At 39.0% G+C, this 20,901-nt stretch overlaps 1 protein-coding gene across 3 annotated transcripts in view; it reads left to right on the forward strand.

Annotated features, from left to right (window-relative positions):
* The window catches only part of edil3a (EGF like and discoidin domains 3a), a 125,232-nt gene that overhangs the window by 46,940 nt on the left and 57,391 nt on the right, over positions 1 to 20,901 (forward strand). For all 3 annotated transcript variants that reach the window (XM_084947239.1, XM_084947240.1, XM_084947237.1), the window contains one exon: positions 18,330 to 18,443. In XM_084947239.1, the coding sequence (XP_084803365.1) occupies positions 18,330 to 18,443 (114 nt within the window). The remainder of the gene's footprint in view (positions 1 to 18,329; positions 18,444 to 20,901) is intronic.

Genomic DNA, 20,901 nt, shown 5'->3' on the forward strand with positions numbered 1-20,901 from the left:
CTCTCCACCTTTCCAGTTTGATTTTCCAAAAAGAAAAACGAAGATGTGACTTTTTCACCCTTGTGTTTTTTTTGTACTCAATTTACTGCCTAAGATAACAGCACTAAAACCCGAGGCAGCATGAATGAGTAAATGACAGTGGTTATTTGACTACAACAACAGTTTGTGCTTGTCAGCTACAGCACAGCACCCCTTCACCTTAGCAGCACTCCAGTTACCTGCCTTGGCATCGCGGGAGGTGAGCCTGTAACTGCACATCTACAGCATTTTGTGATGGCAGAGAGGGGAAAATAGAAAGCCTCCTATAGAGAGCACTGAGAGAGTACAGTAAAGTGAGGCAGAGCAGGTCTGGTGGGCTCTCGCCAAGATTGAAGCGGCTGTTATCTCCTTCAAATTGTGAGGCTGCACTATTAAAGTGACTTCAGCAAACATCAGAATGACACACGAAGACTTCCTTAGCCTTTTGTGGCTGTGTTTAAATGATAAACACAACCTGAGCATCACACTCAGGATTAAACAACCAGCATAATGTTTTTTTAAGAGATATTGGGATAAAAAGGATCAGCCAGCTGTGGCTCAGGAGGTAGAACAGGCTGTCTAATAATCAGAAGGTTAGCGGTTTGATCCCTGCCTCTTTAACTCTGCATGTCAAAGTTGCTAGATGCTCACACACATGTTTTATTCAAATAAAAGGAAACTTTTATTCAAGTTTCGAGCAAGCATCACATCATTAATAGATCTACATATGCTTGGGCTTTACACCTCATCAATAATGTTAACGCCGTCACTGCTGGGACTCCCGGGAGAGGTACGAGTGTCGAACACGTGGACTGTGCATATGTTTTTTGTCCACTGTGGATTTTATTTTATCAAATAGAAACACTTCTAACCAGCAAATAGGCCCATATTTCCAGCAAATGATGCTCCAAATTGTCTCTGCGTCCACAAAATCAGCTTCACAAAGTACAGTTGCTATTTTGTTTATCGCTCCAGGGGAAAGTCGGTCGCATGCAGAAATCCACTTACTGTCTTAGATCATATAAGCAGTATAGCTGAATTATGTTTAAGGGCAGATTTGCACTTCAAGTCTAAAAAAAAAGTGTTTTCAGGGCAGGCTTAGTTAAATGGATTATGATAGATTTAAGTGCAACTTAAGTCAGTGAAAAAGTTTGTTGAAGAAGTACTTTGTCCATAGAAAGTTCATCTGTTTTCAAAATAAACAGAGGCATGGATTTAGTCACAGTGCCCGAGGTCTGTACTTGTAGCTATAAATTGGTTTCGTCTTAACAGTCTCAGTGTTACAACAATTTCACTGAAATTATGCTAATCTGCACTGCAGTTATTTTTATATGAATAAATTAGCATGACTAACTTGTAGCACCACTTTGTTTTTCTCACTAAAACTTGTATATGTGTTCAAAGGACGAAGGCAAGACATTTGTGACGCTTTATTCCAGTCTGCTTGTCAATACGCCAATAAAGTTACGTTTTTCTGTCTTCCCAAATTCATCATTGTATCAAAGATCTCAAAAACAATGTGTCCTACCACTACAAAGTGGCCTCAGAACCACTGTGAACACCTCCAGCTTCGAGCTTCTCCCTGTTGTTAGATTGCTGCGATACAGAGCTGTGTGGGAAACGCTGCCATTTCCTGACACCGTCTCAACATTACATTCAGTCTCACAGCCCACCCACTGCTCACAGTCTGTGGCTGGAAAGCTGCGTTTACAGGCCGAGATGAGTGTAGAGGATCCTGGGGGAAGGGTCTGTAAGTCCAGCAGACATTCAAAGAAGTGACCACAAGCACAGAGCCAAACCGACAGACGCCGATGATCAGCAGAGAGCGTGCCTGTAGATCAAAATAAAAAGATTGCTCTGCCTGTGGGCCAGCAGTCGTTTTGTTTCCGCTTACTGCACATTTGGTCTTTTTTTTCCTTTAAGCATCAAACAGTAGAATTCCTCTTTACAGACTTCAATAACTGGTGTCAGTAAATCCAACATTGTGATGTCTTCTATGTTCTTTTTCTTCTGTGTGAATAAATACAGATGAACATCTAAAATGGTAGATTGTATGAAATTTGAAAGCAAAAGAGAATGTCTGTATCGTCCTACCTGCGTCCACTATATTGTTCTTGAGGGAGGGAAGCAAAGGAAAGGAAAGGAAAAATAAACCAAAGAATAAAATACAGTTTTTATGTTAGCATGCGATACACAAATAGTGTGTGTGTTTAGCGGCATAAATGTGTTTTACATAATCCCATTGTGGCATCAGCTTTACTTTTAGAGTTTAAAATGCAAATACCTAGAATCATACTCATTACATGGACTTGGTTTAAGGCTTGGGTAGTTTTATTTTTAGGTTATTGTTAGCATCAGGGAACTGCTTATGGATAGGCTAAGTCTCCAGAATATGACTGTAAGTTAGTGTAATGTCCTGAAATGATGGAACCATGGGAGTGTGTGTGTGTGTTGCCTGTAGCAGACTAGCTCTCTTGGACTTGCTGAGTGTGACAGTGGCTTCTTCAGAGTGGCTGATGGGCTCCTGGTGAATAAACCACTCATGGGTTTTCTGTGTAAATGGCGTAGTAGAAGCAGATGTGTGTCATTTTTGTAATATAACCAACACTAGCTTACTTGACAGATGTGTGATTATTTCCACTGTTGAGATAAGGCATTCGTCTCCTGCTTTATAATGAGGTTACACTTGGCATGTGAAGAGGCTTCAGTCAAATCCAGAGTTGGTGGAAACTCTCACCCAGTTTGAGAAGTGTGTGTGTTACTGACAGTTTTTATTTGCTTTCCGGTTCCAAATAACAATTTGGAAAAAAGCTGTAGGAATAATAACTGAGAGGATTCATAGGTTAATAAGAATTTACATGTGTACATTTGTTTCAATGTTTCAGTTTTTCAACCTCTAACTTTACAACAGCATTTGTGAGTTTACATTTTTCTGTCATTTTGCATTGGTGCTATTCCAGCTTTTACAATAAATAAATAAATACACACATTCTCTTCCATTACTGTTTTTGGGCTACAGTGTGAGTATTGTAACTCAACAGTAATATTCCACAATGGTGCACCATGATTGAGCAATTGATGGTTGTTACGTACAGCAGATTTTCTTCCAAGCCCTACGCACAGGGTTTGGTTGAAAAGATTGAGACATTTAGAAAAGAAAAAGGTCTTTACTCTGTGAAATGAAAATGAAATGAGTAGATGTCTGAGCTAACCGTGGGCTCTCCAAAGGAATCACTCCCTGTATGGGTTTTTGGAGTTAATCTAGTCTATAGATAGTCTGTGGGAGCTGCACAGTTCATTACATGTGTGTGCGCATGATAAAACCAAAACCCATTTGTGTCTTCATCGCCGTAATAACAGTAACACCAGTGATAGTGACAAAACTACTCCCCTTCATTTGTATTTTGCAGGACATTGAACATGAGTAGGGCATCGTTTTATGTGATGCAACCGTCTTTACATGCACATTAATGCTTTTGTAGTAGAAGCTATTTTCACCATTCTTTGGGTAACTCCTGATGTTGCATCTAATTTAAGTCTCAGTTTTATAATGCTACTTTGTTGAAGGTTAATACCATTTGTGTCTCCCTTTGGTTCCCCTCAAGGGTCCTCTGTTTGTAAAGAACATGTAGGTGAGTGGAAAGATAGTTTTGCTACACAAGAGCAGTGATTCTCTGAAACTGGGTGAATGAATTTCTTGTATACCTGGGCCCAGAAATCAGTATGTATTGACTATGTTTTGACTGCCAAAGCCTTTTGTTTGTATGACTTGATTTTATTTTATTGTCTTTTTCTCTTTATAGTAAAAGTGAGTGATTCTTTGGGGACTTTTCATTGTTAGTGGACTGAATCCTCAATAAGTATTAGACAGACAGGCAGATAGTAGACAGGTCAAGTCATAAAGTGGAACACATGTAACACACTTTGCAGTTTTGTAAACTATACTCTAATAAGAGCCAACAAAAAAAAGCACAAAAACTGTATATACCTTTCTGGTTGGCTTTTATTGAGTCTATACTCTGTTGTGTGTGTGTGTGTGTTGTGGGTGTGTGTCGGCATGATTTCACAAAGAGGGAAACCCGGCCAAAGATGAGCCTTGTACTTCAAATGTCTATTTCCTTGGGTATCCTGCTGTCTCTGTCTCTTCATTCCTGGAGGAGCTGACCCTATCTCGCCTCTGTCAGAGGGCAGTTTGGATAACAAGCTGGGGAAACAAGCTAGAATCAAGGTGTTTAGGAGCGCTTTTTCTGTGCCTCTGACACCAGTATTTTACTTAGCCTTTAAGGTGGAGTTGCCTGCGTGGTAGATCAAACTGACAGCTGTTTTTCCTCAGGTTTATTGAATACATAGAATAGCGCTAGACGCTAGATATTTTTGGCCCCTGATCCTTGTTATGTTTTATGGACATTTTTATACTATACATATTTAGCACCATGGCCCGAAATCATATAATTGTGATACCTCACCTCGCCCACATGTCTTCAGTGAGCAATCACTTCTGCAGATCCTTTGAAATTAAAATGCCTGTAGAAATATATTTTGAGTAAAATGACCTGTCCTTGTTAGCAAGCTGGTGCTTTGCCAGCAAAATTACAGCACAGCATAACATTGCTGTTAAAACAAAATATAATTGCACAGAATGCCTTGAGGAAGGCGAAGCTTTGTAAAATGGTCAGACTAGTGGCCTGAAGTGCAGTGCTGTAAGAGAAACATAACCTTCTAGTGTTTCCTGTCACTTTGGCAGTTCTTTATGTCACTTTTTATAAGCATTACTCAAAAAGTAAAAAAAAATACATTTGGTATTTGAATCAGTACAGACAGTACAAAAACAAACTGTACATTAAAGTTACACATTAAGTTACAACTTAACAAAACATAGTAAATACATAAAAAGCTGAAGAATCTACAAAATCTGCCGACCTTCAGGGGCATCCACACAAGACGCGATGCACAGTGACATTCTTCAACTTCATGTGACAACAGGAGAAATACCTGCTGGCGATGTGAAGCTGGCAGGTCCCGAGTTAAACTTTTCTCAACGTGCAGATGAATAACTGAAGCGACTAACAATGAGTGGAAAGGATGCTGCTGATTGATATAAGACAAGGTGGTAAATACATCAGAGGGTTACCAGGGTAACTGAAGCCTGGAAGATCTGCTGGTGACCTACAGTTGGTTACATCTCCTTTAACAGTACTGATAGAGCATTTCACTGCTTTAAAAGCTTAGGATGGGTTTGTCAGGGCCTGTATTTTCTTAACTTAGTGCATTGAGATTAAATGAGAAAATGTCAAGAAGGAAACAGAACTACCAAAAAACAGCCTTGAAAATGTGATCTGTGGATGTTATGAAAAGAAACAGGTGAAAAATAATGAGACGAGTAAAACTGCAAAGGTGTTTGGGCATTTCTATTTTCTTTGTTTGCAGCGCTGTGCACGCATTCACCTGGTTTATCGTTCCTGTAGAGGAGTTGTTAGTGAACGAGCTGTTACCAGGGCCTAATTGCGTGAGGCCCCCTCAGTCAGTTGAGCTGCGTTGGCGCCTCCTGGCCTCTGCAGTAAAGATGGGCCATGTTGGCGGTTGGCCAAAGCATAAATAGAGATGCAATTCCAAGTCCCAGATGGCGAAAATAGTCAGACTCCATTCTACCCAGGGCTTTTGGCTGCCAGTGCCAGCCCAAACAAAACACTGATAAATGCTGTGCTTGACTAGAGCTGCATTATTTCAGGATGGTCAGTGTGGGCCAAATCAGTGTCAGTGTTATTTTCCTGCAGGTGGAGTTCATTCAGTGTGACACATAAAAGATATTACATTCATGGTCATGAGAATGTGGAGCATTTAAACCATAACATGGTGATATCGCGATGTGTTTCTTTTTGATGATGTTAAATGAATAAATGACAGTGGTAATGTTTTTTTTAGTAAAGCAATCATGGTTGTGTTAGAGACAGAAAAATGTCAGAAAAGGGTCAAAATTCAAGTCAAAAATATTAGTGTCAAATTTCTCTCTGCTGAAAGCTCTTATTCACGAAGCTGGATGTGCCTTTCACTATTTTATAAATGCTTTCATTTCACCCAGGTAGATGTTGGTCATTCACTGGACTTTTTTCTATTTTACAATGTAAAAAAAACAAACAAAGAATAATTAAGTAAGAAAGTAAGTAAGTTTAAAAAAAATCACTGTTATAACAGTATTATATCCCAGGTCCTCAGTTCATTAATTCTGCTTCTTCTACCAATTGTTTTCCTTAGAGAACAACATTTAGCACAGGCATGATTCCCAGATGAGTTTGGTAATCATCTAAAATTTTTCTTGGCATGTTTTATTTTTCAAATATCACAATAACTAATAACTGAGAACTTTGCCAGAAACAGTCGTGTTTCCATTAAAATAATAGTTTGGCATATGATGATGATGATGATGATGATGATGATAATAATAATCCATGATTAATCTTAAAACAAAAAGCAAAGAAAATAAGAAATGTGTATTTGCATTAAAGGAGCCAAGTGGGGTAATGAGAATAGTAACAACACCACCAGCGTACAGGGAGGGTACATGGGATATAGGATGTTGTGCCACTACCACGAGGAAAATAGGACTTGATCTGACACGCACCAAGAAATTGGTGTCGTGTAGGACAGCAGAATGGACCTGACATTTGGAAAAAGAAGGCCGACCAAATTTTAGATAGCGACAGAAATGGTTCAAATATAGTTTTAATATCTGCAGTGAGATAAAAAGTTGGGTAATACAATGCTGCTGAATTCTTTGAAAGCAGCAAATAAGAGATACATTTTGACCTTGAATCAGCTTATTCAGCAAAGAGGAAGAAATTACTTTTTCATTTCTGAACACTTTTTAGTTAGATATATTTTAAAAATCTGAGATGTGTTAAATGCGACTATGCAAAGCTAAATTTGTCAGTTAATGGGGAATATATATGCTCAAAGCCTCGGGATGTCTAGTATCTCAATGAGCCAAAGGGCCTCAATGCACTAATAATTTTATGGGCATGGCCTTACTCGGTTTGTGCTGTCCATTCTTATATTCTGGGTGAGATGGCTTATACATGTGTGCACTGTAGGAATATGAAAATTTGCAATTTTCTATTACAAAAAGAGAAATCCTGTTTTAGTGGCTTAACACTTTGTTTTCCTCACCTTCATAGCAACAGTGCTCACAAGCACTGTCAGGAGAGGGGCAGCCAATTAAAAAAACAGATAGGGAGCTCAAAGGGAGAGGAGTTGTTTTAGGCAGGATGAACTGAGTGGCAGTTGGTAATCACTCAAAGCTACTCCAGTGGAGCTGGAAATCAGCACAGTAATTTGTCTTTATATCTTAAAGAATTGAGGTTGTCAGTGATGTTAAAAAGAGGGTTTGGCTAACGGACATTGTCATTGACCATCGTTGTTCACTGACTGTCAGATGTGACAGCCATTACTAAAGAAACTGAAAAATTGCTTCACCACAGTCAGCAAGCCTGTGTCAGGATTTGAATTGTTGTTTTCATTCAGTTTAAGTTGTTCGCCCTCACCTTGGTTAGTCTTACCTGTGTTTTCTTCTGCACCTTTTGTCTATCTGGTTATTACATCCTTGTGTCCAGTCAGTCAGTCATTCACCCCAGGGCCCCAACTTCAACTTTACTGTGAGGTTGTCCTGTTTGACAAGCTTTTCAATATTTTTACGTCTCTTTCCCCTAGTGTGATTTTTTTGTCTGTGACATTCGGTCAGTTTGTAGACTTCACCTTCTGCCTGCTCCCCATCTGGATTGTTTGTCTTGCTGCCTGTGCTCCTGTGAATTGTTACCGCTGGTTATGATTTTTTTAAGCACATTCTGTGTTGTTGTACTAGCTTATGTATCGCTTTAGGTTTAGAAATACACTGTGGACAAAAGGACTGGGCACCCACAGGAGCTTGGATAACCCATGATTCTAAACCCATAGCCAATAATATAGAGTTGATGTTGGACAAGAGAGCCTAGCTCACAGTCTCATTACTAGTTTATCACATTTTTCTTATGGGGTTAGGGTTAGGGCTCCGTATTGGGTAGCCAAGTTCTACACCAAACTCATCCAACCACACTTTTATGTACTTTGCTTTGCGCACTGGGGCACAGTCATGCTCAAACAGAAAAGGGCTTTCCCCAAACTGTTCCCACAAAGTTGAAAGCATGAGATTGTCCAAAAATGCTGTGGTAAGCTGAAGAATTAAGATTTCCTTTCACTGGAACTAAGGGGCTCCAGGCCAATCTTAGAAAAACATCCCAATAGGATTATCTCTAATACACCAAATGTTACAATCTGCACAATGCAGTCAGGCAAATAACGTTTCCCTGGCATTCACCAAACCCAGACTTGTCTTTTAGACTGATGGATAGAGAAACATGAATTGTCACTCCACTGGTCCAGAGTCCACCGGTGGCTTTACACCAGACCATCTGAGATAAGGTGATGTACGGCTCACGAACAGCCATGGAAAACTACACAACGAAGCTCCCAGCTGATGTTAATCCCAAAGGAGGTTTGGAACTCTGCACTTATTGAGTCAGCAGAGCATTAACCACTTTCATCAACATTTCCTCTCACCATTTGGTGAACGTCATCTGTAACTTTATGTGGTCTGACACTGCGTGGTTGAGTTACAGTCGCTCTTAAATGTTTCCACTTTGCAATAATGCCACACGCTGCCTTTATTTATGTATTAATTTATATTTTTCATGGAGAGAAATTGGCTGTTGTTTTATTGATTTTGAAGAAATCAATAATACATGAAACTGAGTATGAGTAGTCCAGTTAGGTAGATATCACCAGTTCCCACTTCATTTTTATTTGTTCTGTATTAAGAGCTTTTGTAGTATTTTTTGTGACCTTGTAAGTAGATATAAGAGCAGAAAGTAGCCTTGTAAGAGTAGATGTCTCTTCTGATTTTCCCTCTTTGCCCATCATCTCCTTTTACCTTTTCCGTTCATGTCATTTAAGCATTCTAGCAAGTGTACCTGGGTAACATTAAGGAGCTTGTGGATCAGACTCTTTTGTTCCAAATTTCATCAGTATTCCCTTCACACATCTGCTGTGGAGGCTCCATCTGTAAGCTTAAAATGACACTTAAGGCCTTACTCTGAGTGTCATTCTTCCTCCAGGCTGAGGGCTCTTCACATTCTGCACATCCCAGCTTTGGCAGAGCCCCCCCCAGTCTGCATATCTTCAAAATGATGAGTGTTTTGCTTCTCAGATACTTAAACCTCTGCAGTGCATCCTAAGACACCTTTTCCAGGGCTTCTGGAGTGCTGCTGTGAATAACTTCTCAGTAGGCTAATCCCACTTCAAAAAGCATGTCCTTGGAATACACTATTCTTAATCCTGCATTCACAGCTTCATGCATCATCATCTCCCCTGACACATACGGCACATGTGCACCACTGTGAAAACAAGCTGGAATGAGATGAGAAGTTTTTTAGTCATCAATAAAATCGGTATGCTGCTGAGAATCGAATAACAGAATCTCAACTATATTACTGTGACTACACGTTTCACAGATGCATCGGATGAAGTTTCTCTTTTAACTGGTTGACTGACTTCATCAGACCCTTAATAGAAATTCTGCCTTTTGTAGTCACTTCACATGACTAAGGAAAGGATAGACTGACAGCACAGGCTGACAGTGGAGACAGGCACTTCCTTGTTCTGTCTTCTATCGCTGACTCAACTTGGAGAGACAGGGCTTGTCTTTGCTTCATGTAGCATAGACTAGACACATTTCACCGGACTGGGACTTTGCAAACCCAACATCCAAAGATGATGGTCCATATACAAAGATGCATTTCTGGAGACCTGTTGGCACAAAAGGATTATAGAAGTTTCCACCAAAAAATTCACAAAAATAAAAAGTTCTACATAACTACTGTATTTACAATATGTGCATAAATGTATAATGTTTCTGAGTATATGCTAAAGCTTATTTAATCAAGACCTCTAGGTTGAAGTGCGGGCAGAAAAATAATATCATGCATTTAGATTTTATAATTGGCATAACAACTAAGCCTTAAATCTGCACTTAAAGGCTATTTTTTCCACTGAGATATGAGCAGATGCATAACATTAAAACAACCGTGTGGGAGACCATTGCAACCGTGTGTAAGCAAGACCATTGCACACCAGTCACTAAGGGGTGCCGGAGAGCAGCATGAGATATGTTGTTCTTATCAAAACTGAAGTAGTGCCGTGCTTCTAGCTTGAACTGCGCCTTTGCCACTGAATGATAACATAATCTACTGTTGCTGCTGTATGTTCTTTAGTTGAAAGAGTTGCAAACTATAAATAATTATCATCACACATGACATTCTTGTTCTTGTAACTTCCTCACTGGTACATAGCCCATTAACTAAAGACATTAGTGTTTTGCTACACTGGTTATATGCTTGTTTTTTGGGGGGTTTCTAAGTTTTTTTCACCCATCGATTGCAATCTATTTTCAGTATCAGATCAAACATTTACAGCGCCGCTATGAATCACAAGATATCAGCAGCAGCCTGTCCCAGAGGAACTCTAACCACTATTACGAATAGCATGATTACTTCCAAGAAAGTATGGGTGTCCAAGGTCAGGGGTTAATTATGTGGCAGGCATAAACAACCGGTGATCCACTTAATTGCTGTCGATCACGGACCATAGAGGTCAGACCACTGCTCCATTCTTGCCTGGAGGATCAGCTTGCTTACCAAATACTTTTGCATTTGCTGGCTCAGTAACACAAAACAGATAAGATGAGATGAATCTTCCCCAGGGGAAATTTTTCATGTAAGCTAAATTACCGTATGTCCAGATGCAAAGACGTAACACTGTGAAACAACTCCTTATGAAAACAAAGTCTTGACTAACCTCCAGTTCTGTGGCTTACAGTGCCTTGGCAGGGGCATAAAAGAAGGCTTTACCCAGTCTTGCCCAACATCTGACTGTAATTTAATGAAGGACATGGGTGTGATGTAGGGGCAATACTACTGGGATATTACCTTTTATTCAGCTAATTAAGTTAGGGGGCTTAACAAGTTAGAGAGGATTAAAGGCTTTTAGCAGGCGTTTATTTCAATCATTTATGTGATTTAAGTTGTTGTTTGGGCTGTTTGGACATACTGATGCCATAGCCTCTAGATACAGTCCAATGGAAACTAGAAGCATATTTAAATATAATTCTGCTGTGCAAATTAAGCTTCCCATGGACCGTATTAAAGAAAACACCAGACCATGGGTGGTGAATAGTGCTTTAGAAATCCTAATTTTCAAGATGTGACCCATATTTCTACTATTAAATACACTTGAAAGCAGGTTTGTTGGTCTGTTTAGTTATGGTGAATGGCTGTACTAGGGGTAGATGAACAGTCCAGTGGAGCCCAGAGTTCGGGTGAACCGTCTTTATACAGGCCTGATCCTGTTCCCTGGACACACCATAGTCAGTTTAATACTTGGAGCCAGTCTTATTTCCTGACACACAGGACTACTCATTGCTCTCCATATTGTCTGGCTTTTTTTTTCAGGGAGCAAGATGTTCCAGTGAATTGACAAGAGCATGGTGATGGTATGACCAAAGGCTAAGGAAGTTTATTAAATTTTTTTATTTTACCTTTTGGAGATGTGATAATGATGAAATTTTGACAAATCAGAAATATCAAATTTAAAGAGACACAAATGAATAAATTATGATAAATTACCAGGGAGTACCATTCAATAGAGTCTTAGCTGAATCAGTCTTGTGCAGGCTCTATAGAAACATTACACGCTTCATTGGTCTGGCTGGACAGTCAGTATACAGGTTCACATTTAATTGCCTAAAAATAGAAAACAATTAATGACATCTTTAAATGTCAGCTGGGATTGGTTCCAGGCCCCTACAATACAGATCTCAATGAAAAAATGCATGTATAGAGGATGGATGGATTCTTTTTTTTTTTTCAATCCAATTGAAATTTAAGTTAATTCTACTCATGCTAGTTTGCTAAATTGTTCTGATTACAAAATTCAGGCCTTAATGAAACATTTAAAATGTAGAATGGTGGACTTTGACTAACTGTGAGTGACAAACTACCACGTGACCATGTGTTCAATTCATGTAAATCAAGTTTATTTATTGGCACCTTATTTATTTATTTATTTTATCGCTTCCTGTTTTGCTTTCATAATAATCTTTTTTCTCGCCATCTCGATCCCTACCTTTTCCTCTCTTCTCCAGTTTCTACCAGTTGGATTAACTGCATCCCCCAAAGTAATCCCCTTTCTCCCAACCGATTTATTGGCAAGTCTCACTTTCCCCACGCTAATCTCCTAGGAGCTGATGGCCTTTCATAAAAGGAAAGCAAATCGCGAAGATGGACTAGCTGTGTTTTCCTCTCTCTGTGGATTGTTGTGCTCTAGGCTATTTGAATTGCCTAGCCATTTGGCTTACCTCTATAATTGAACCTACTGGTGGCAACAAGCTATGTACTTGTAGCAACAGCATCACATTTCTAAGTGGTGTGATTGCAGGTGTGAAATAACCGTGGATGTGGATTGTGCCTGTGTGCACACTGATCTTTTCAGGGTATGCTGTTCAAGACCTTGTGGGCTGCAAGGAAGCAACATTTGTGCTATATTTTTTGAGTTTTTCATAAAATTTTAATTTTTTTTTTTTAGATCCAGAATCAGTCAATTCAGCATTCAGTTAATGCAGTGATTATACAGTAAAGTAGCTTTTCTGTAACTGGTAATAGAGACTGAACTTTAAAAAGGAGACAGCATTTGGTAGAAAAAAAAATGATAAAGAGATGAAAACAGATGAACATGCAAAATTTAGATATTTTTGGTGGTTATGGTGTGATAAGAAATGACATCAAACAGAATCCCTTATGTAGTGAGCGAAAGGCTGAATGGCGAATGGAGACATGGGAAGAGGCCCGCTGAATAACCTGGATGAAGCGGGGATGGGAAGGAGGAGGGATACATGACAGACAGCATGAGAGACAAAGTGACAGTGACAGACAATTCATTTAAAGAACAGAGGCTGGAGACTTGATTGGCTCACAGAACACAGACAGATCGGTCACTGGATGAGACTACCAATGTCAAAATGAATGGATTTGACAGCAAGTGAAAACCAATGACAAAAAAAGAAAGCAGCGAATAGAGCTTATAGCGCCATTAACCCCCCCCCCCCAAAAAAAAAACAAAAAAACAAAAAACAAAAAAACCCCTTTAGTTTAATGTGATATGAAAGGTGTAACTGTTTCCTCAGTGGGTAATAATCATAATCATGATAATCATAAGTTTTGGTGTTTTTGTAATTGTCAAAACTGCCTAAAATTGCTGTTTTTTGATTATCTTCATTTAAACAAATAAAAGCTGACTTGCTTTTGGAGGTTTTGAAGATTGATAATTGTAATGTGATTATACAACCCGAGTTACTACAGTTTAAATAAAACATATTCCATTTTCACTTCATTTACCTTCTGTAACCTATGTTTCATTCTGACAAGCATGTTTTTGCTCATGTTTTGCTAATAATGTGTTATTCAGGGTGAGAGTAGTTTTGTGTAAAGCTTGACGAATCTGTTTTTGACTATCCAGATATTCCTTTGTTGGTTTGGCATGTGTTTTTCACTCGTGAGATGTGGATATTCGTTTTTCCAAAATGTGGAAATAATTACCATCTCAGCTTGGGCGAATGACATCCCTCTCGCTCACAGCAGTGATCTTCACACTTCAGTTCACCTCATTGCTGCCAACTTAGCGACTTTGATGCAAAATTTGTCAGCTTCTCGTGCCCTTTTACATACTTTTTTTTGTTGTTTTGTTTTATGTGCACAAAAAAAAACAGTCGCCACTACAGCTCTGGGAGACCAATGTGTTGCTCTTCTGCCACAAGCACACCTCATTCCTCTGATCTGATCTGTTGAAGAAATTGCAGAGAAGCAAGTAGCAGGGCCTGTTTGTGTTGCTCCCCTACTGCCATAATCAGACTGTCCTATACTACGCTTATCAAAGCACAGTTTAAAAAAAATGACAGTTACACAAATCAGCTACTGTGAAGCACAATAACACCTAATTACTGTACTGTTTGTATCTGATTGTAGCAAGCAATTTGGAGGTTAAAACGCAGCCATTCAAAGGTTTAGGCTATCTAACCTTGAACAACATTTATGCAAGTACTACAACATAAATCAGATATTTTTTGTTGTACAAAGTGATTTCTTATTTAAAGTGGACCAATTATGAACATATTTCAGCTGGAACAGGCTCCCAGCTCGCCCCACAACCCTAAGATGGATAAGTTGTTGAGAAAACAGATAGACCTCATTACTCTACCCCTTCTTCTCTTACTAAGTGTATTTTTTGTGATTGCAAAAGTGTCATGAAGTTGTTATTGTCTCTTTGGTTGTTTTTGCTTTTTTCCTGTTCAGATTGTAACCCAGGCTCTGACTTAGCATTCAGTACATCTCTTCAGTCGTCTCACAGTTGAAGACTCTAGTGCGTTCACCCCAGTGGACAATGAAAAAGATGTAATCATGATGTAATTTTGGAGGAATGGGACCGTGCAGCAACTGCAAACTGAAGTTTTAATGGCTTTGTATTAAAATGGCTCATTTTTTTTTTGTGAAGCAGCGAAAAACAGCCAAGCATAGACGTGCACAGACGATCACAAACTGCCTCTGTAATGATTAAATACAAAACTAAAAGGATACTTGCCACAAAATTGTCGTGTGGCTGCCAGAGATGGAGCTGACAGGCTAGGACTGTAACACAAATGTTTCTTTTTTTGAAACATATTCAGTGTATTTTACAATATAATCAAATATAAGTAAGCCATGCTGTTTAGATTTGACTACATATGGTTCAGCAATTCTGTGTGTTGTTGTAGTCTGTTCTTCAAGATGAGGATTTGTGCTCCAACTGTGAAAATGTGCACTTATTGTTGTCCTCTGTAAAGCACACGCTGGCTAAGTATTTATATAAGACTGATGCATTGAACTCTACAGGTTAGGTTACATTGCATTTGAAATATCTGTATTTTGGTTCACAGCACAGTTGATTTATCATCGACTGCACAGAAATGGCTGTACAGCCAGCCAATTGACAAATAGCAGAGCTTCAGTAACATTATCTGTATCCGAAGTGAGATAACTGTTACATTACAGCTGTCTAAAAATAAATTTAAAAAAGGAACACAATGTGAGATTGTGCTGAAGATTATATCTAATATTAAATGTCCGAAAGAAGACCGACACACGGGCAAACGTCCTGCATACCAGATAAAGGAAAACAGAGTTTGTTGCGGTGTGTTTCAAGTTTAATCTGCAAAACTTTATTATGTTTTGGGAAATGCTTTACTGCTCAGTTTCATCAAAATATAATTTTACCCAAATACGGTTGTCTTGCAGTTTGCCTATAAATTACTGAGCAATAACAAAACATTTCTCACATCTTTCTCTCTGTTCGTCTGTTATTTCGCTCCGTTTATTTATTTGTTCTGCTCGACTGCAGATTAAAGACGTTCCTGCTTCTAGTCACACCACCACATTGACCATTATGCATGAAGACCTGACTATATTCCTCCTGAGCGTCCAACATTCCCCCTGAAAAAAAAAAGATGTATTTTGAGATAATAAAAGTGACTCGCGCTATTGTGTACGCTACAGATAAAATCTTAAAGCGATGAAGCACCATAACAGACTTACTTTAATCATGTTTCACTTTCTTAAGCTTCCCAAATCTCAAGCCTAGTTACACATTCATGAAGCCAAAATGTACCTATAACTCGCAGACAGCCCAGGGTAGGTGTTAGAGGAGTCTTGTAGCAGCCATTGTCATGGTCCTGGGTCATTTTGACCCAGCGTTTTGTGTTTCCTTGAAGTTCATTTTTGTGCCTTGTGTTTATTCTGATTTTGTATTAGTTTAGGGTTGAACCTGAAGTTTGGTGTATATTCAGCCCTACCTCTGTCTGTCCTCGGTGCTCTGTTCATGTCCCCGAGTTTGTGTTGTAAAACAGTCTGGGTGTTTCCTGTTTTACTTTGTAGGTCTGTCTCGTTATGCCCATTAGTTCCAGCTGTGTCCCCTCCTGTGTGCCATTTCCTGATTACCTGGTGTGTGTATTTATAGTTGGTGTCTGCCTGTGCTTCTGGTCGCGTCGTCTGTGTTTCTCTGTGAACCTCCCGTGTAGTCTGCATTATTCCATGTTTCTTCGTGTCTCTCTGCTCCTCGCTTCATGTCCTCCATTTTGTATTAGTTTTCCCAGTTTAGGTTTATGTTCGGTTCTGCCCACACCTTGGTTTTGTGCACTGTAAATAAAACCCACTTGCACCTCCGCCATTGTCTGCTATTGGATCCTCCTTTCTCACCCTCCACACGACTGCCGCCCCAGCCGTGACAGCCATAGGCAAGTTTGGAAGTCAAATCATTAGAAATTTGTTAAAAATTGTTCAAAAGTTCACCACTTTTCCTCTCGCTGCTTCAAAATCATCCCCGTAATTTCTTGCTGTTAACTCTACCTGTAACAGAACAGTGCAAATGGGGTGTAATGGGTGGGGTTGGAGTTGTGTCACCTTCGATAACCAGTTTGATGAATCAGTCAGAGAAAATCTGTTTTGCAGCGCAAATACAGAGCAAAGGTGATAACGCATTCTGCTCTCCTTTATCTGTGATACTTGAATGAAGAGACAGAGGATAACAAGCACGCTGGAAAAAGCTTCTGTCAGCGGGGCAAAATTGTGTGTCATCACCGTCTTCCACTTTAGTGTAGGTATTTTATAGCACCATAGATATACAGGAGTTCAGCTGCAGTTATTCTGACTTAGAAAATATCATAACATTGTTAAATGTGATAAATTTGATGCTTTCTAAGTGGACGTTTGTCTGTAAAGCAGTGGCCCACACAAGTCTCCCCTCTCGCTGAACTTTTGATATTGTAAGACAACGACAACAATTTTTTTTCCTAAAAGACAAATTTTGCATATATGGAAATATTAGTTATTCAATTAAATTCAGACGACTCCTCGAGTTATTGAATAATGCATTACAGATGGTCTGAATCCACCATTGGAATAAAGGAAATAATGTAACCAAGTTAACAAGTTTCTATTGATTTATTATTTTTTTAGTACATTCAGCATTTATATTTAGTTCAAATTCAGCAATTCAAAGTTATTTTATTGGCATGGCAGTTTTTAAATAAACACATATAATTAATATATAATTATATGCATATGTGTATGTGTGGAAGATGTGCCTTGTCCTTCTCCTTTGAAATGTCTATTTAAATTTGGAATTGGTTAAAGGAAGTGTTCCTTACCTCACTAAACATTTTACACTTCAGGAGGAAAATACATCTCTGTTTCTGTTTCAACCTCACCTATCAAACAGTAATCACATGTCGGGCTTTCTTTATGTTGCCATGCCTTGTTGTGTCTTTCTTGTTTGATTGCCAGTTTGTTTTCACCGAGCTTATACTGGCTTAGGATCTGTCTCTGCTTTCTGTCTCTGATGGTAAGGAGATATTCTTCCAATTCATAGTCTTTGTTTAGCACTAAATAAAACATGTGAGTCTGCCTTGGGTTTTAGTTTCTTCTTTCCAGTGTTTCAGATAGTTATCTTTGCGTTGTTTTGATTTGGTTCACTCTGATTGGTGTTTGGAAAGCAGTGTTGTGAGACTGATCAGCGTGTGTTTGAGAGGAGGCAGCGTAGTATCAACACTAGCTGACACATGGGACTCTTTTCTGGGCTCATCTCTTGGGTTTGGAGGGCTTTGCATTGGATGGTGTCTCGGGGCCTGGATTTAAGATGATTAAAAAATGTGAGTGCTCTCGTTTGAATGTTAATTGTCAGTGAATATCTGCCTAATTCTGCTTGACAGACATTTGTTGGTGTGCTGCTGTGTGTGTGTAAAGCGTATATAGAGAATTCTGCATGTAGAGATTTCAAAGAGTGTTTATCTCAATAGGTATAGCTCTGATGAATAAACCCCATACTTTGCTAACCTACGTGGGCTTTTTGCAAACTACCCAAATGATGTGGTATGTTCTGAAAAAATACTACAAAGAAAGTAAACTGTCAAGAAGTGGATTATATTCTAGCAAAAATAATCTTCCTCTGAGTTTTTGAGTTATTAGTTCCAAGAAACCTGTGTCTTTGTGTGAGCTTCCATGTGCACACAGAATTGAGAAACACGCAGAGAAAATTCAATATGTGCTCCCTACCAATCCATTTTAATGAAGATGAAGTCTTTGTAATTGCCCACGTCTGCTTCATATAAATGAATGCACTCTCTCTTTTTTTCTTGCCTCTTCCAGATATTAACGAATGCGAAAGGGACCCGTGTAAGAATGGGGGCATTTGCACAGATCTGGTTGCCAACTATTCCTGTGAATGTCCAGGAGAATACATGGGGAGGAACTGTCAATACAGTAAGTACTCCTGTTTCTTTTTTTGGCAACGTTTACCTTCTAACTCTTACAACATACCATTGATTCGAACAGCACACATGATGCTGCAGGTAATTGCACTGCTGTAGGTATTACCGACACAAAGTGATCGATCAGAGAAAAGGGGGGCTGGTAATTCTCATAAAGAGCGTCTGTCTTCTGCTTTAGTGCTTGGTGCACCTCCCTTTGATGATAGATTTTCAATGATATGCAAGTTTATCAACCCCTTAAGTCCAGAGCATTTTAGGAAAATTCCCACATGGAAAAAGCAGATTTAGTGAGTCACAGCTGGAAGACCTTGGGCTCTATGAATAAGTACACTTGGGAGAGTTTTGAAGTACAGTTTGAAGTATCATCCTTATCATCAGTTCAGAGTAAGATTTGAACATTTTCACCTAAATATAAATAGCAGCTTTATGCAAATGTGACATTGATGTTGTTGTTCCGTTTTAAAATATGTAACACTTTCTCTGAATAAGACATCGGTAAGACATTATAAGATATTGTAATGCATAACAATTAATTATTATAAGCACTAAAAATAATGTATTTCAAGTCCAGTATTCAAATGCTTGCCTTCAAACTAAAATAACTGAACTACATGACACATTATAACTACTATGACTTAACCGTTTATAAAGTCACACAGAGATCCATCCCTACAAATCAGCATTCTTATAAATACCCGATTCTGGTGTTAATATAAAGTGAGATTCTTATGCAAAGTGACTGGAGGAGGTTATTATTAGCAAAACTATGGCACTATAACACATTCTCAGCTATATTCTTTGTTGCTTAGTGTTAGACACAAAGAATCAGATGACTACCAAAACCTTATCAAGTGTTTATTTTCCAAAACACACAGTTCCAACACAGAAAACGGCACCGTCACAGTAAACACAGCTGCCAGTGGTACAAGTGGGAGGTATTATTGAGTATTCTCCCACGACAAGTTTGAATGTGAAACAGAAAGTGAGGCTGATGTTGTGAGTGAGTATGTGAGCTCAGCCAGCTTGTATTGGGCAAATAAAAGCTAAAGTGAAAATGATCAGTATTATTAGCATCGCCAGAAGAAAAGAAGGCTTTAGTGATGAAAGACTGCAAATTTTGTGCGTAGCTATCAAATGTTTACTGATGCCATATAAGTGCCTGAGACTTTATGCCTTTTGGTCTTGTGTTGGGGAGAATATGGTGCTGCCTAATGTAAGGTCAAAAAGCAAGTTGAGTCATTTGGGATGCTGGCTGCACAGAAAAACATGCATTTCGTGTTGCTGGTTACAAAAACACAGAAACCTAAACCTAAACCTTGGAGACGTTTCATATGTTCTACAAAAGGCCTAACAGAAAATTGCTTCTGGGCTCTTATTGAAAGGAATCAGTTGGGTGTGAGGGTTAGATTTCAGGTGAAGAGGATTAATAACTGTAGGAGCCACCCTGTGAACAGTGTGCTTTCTGAGCACCATTAAATGTAAAGAACAATACAGTTAGACTCATAAGTATTTGGATAATGGCACCATTCTTTTTATTTTGTCTGTGTACATCACCACAGTGCATTTTAATTACACAACCAAGATTTGACTGAAGTGACCACTTAAAGTTTTTTCAGCAAGTGTTGCATTGCTTGTTTAGGAAAATATATATATAGCCGTTTTTATACATATTCCCCATTTTCACAGGCCCCAAACAAACTGAATTTAAGGATTGTTTTGATACTCGGATGAAAATCCTTCATAATCAATAACTGCCTGAAGTCTAGAAGCCATGTATCCACTGTAGCCACCTTCAGCTGCTGCTTGCTTGTATGTCTCTCTGTTTGGTCTGTTGAGTTCAAATCAGCTAACGGTCACGTCACTGGTTCCACTGGCAGGCCTACATGCCCATGTCATAACATTGCCTCCACTATTTTGACAGGTAATGTGGTATGGTTTTCGAATCACGAGCTGTTTCTCTCCTTGTTCACACTTTTCACTTCCTATTATTCTGGTCTAAATTATTCTGGGTTTCATCTTTTCAAATTTGTTGTGATCTTTGTTGTTGTTTTTCCCTCAAATGTGCAGATGTCTTCTGGCAAAGTCTAATCTAACCTTCTTGTTGAACAGCGGTTTGCACCTCGTTGTAAACTGTCTATATTTCTATTCATGACGGCGTTGACCGTCTTGATTGTCGGTCCTGGCAGTACACCAACTTTTGTTCTCGTCTGTGGTCCTTCAAGCCTTTTGGTGAAACAGAAGTGGCCAGTTCATTCCTTCTTTTCAAGAACATAACATACTCCTAAACCTTTACTATATTTTATCTACTTAGTTTGTCTTGGATTAGTGAGGGACAAGGTCTCACCTACCCATGAAGGTACTTATCAGTCAGTTTTTCCAATTACTTTTCAGATTGGATATAAAATGGTTGTAATTTTCAAAGGTTATGCAGTACTTTTCTCAGACCCCTT

Source organism: Perissodus microlepis, chromosome 12 (genome assembly GCF_051167445.1).
Source record: "Perissodus microlepis isolate ML-2025 ecotype Zambia chromosome 12, ASM5116744v1, whole genome shotgun sequence".
Lineage (NCBI taxonomy): Eukaryota > Metazoa > Chordata > Actinopteri > Cichliformes > Cichlidae > Perissodus > Perissodus microlepis.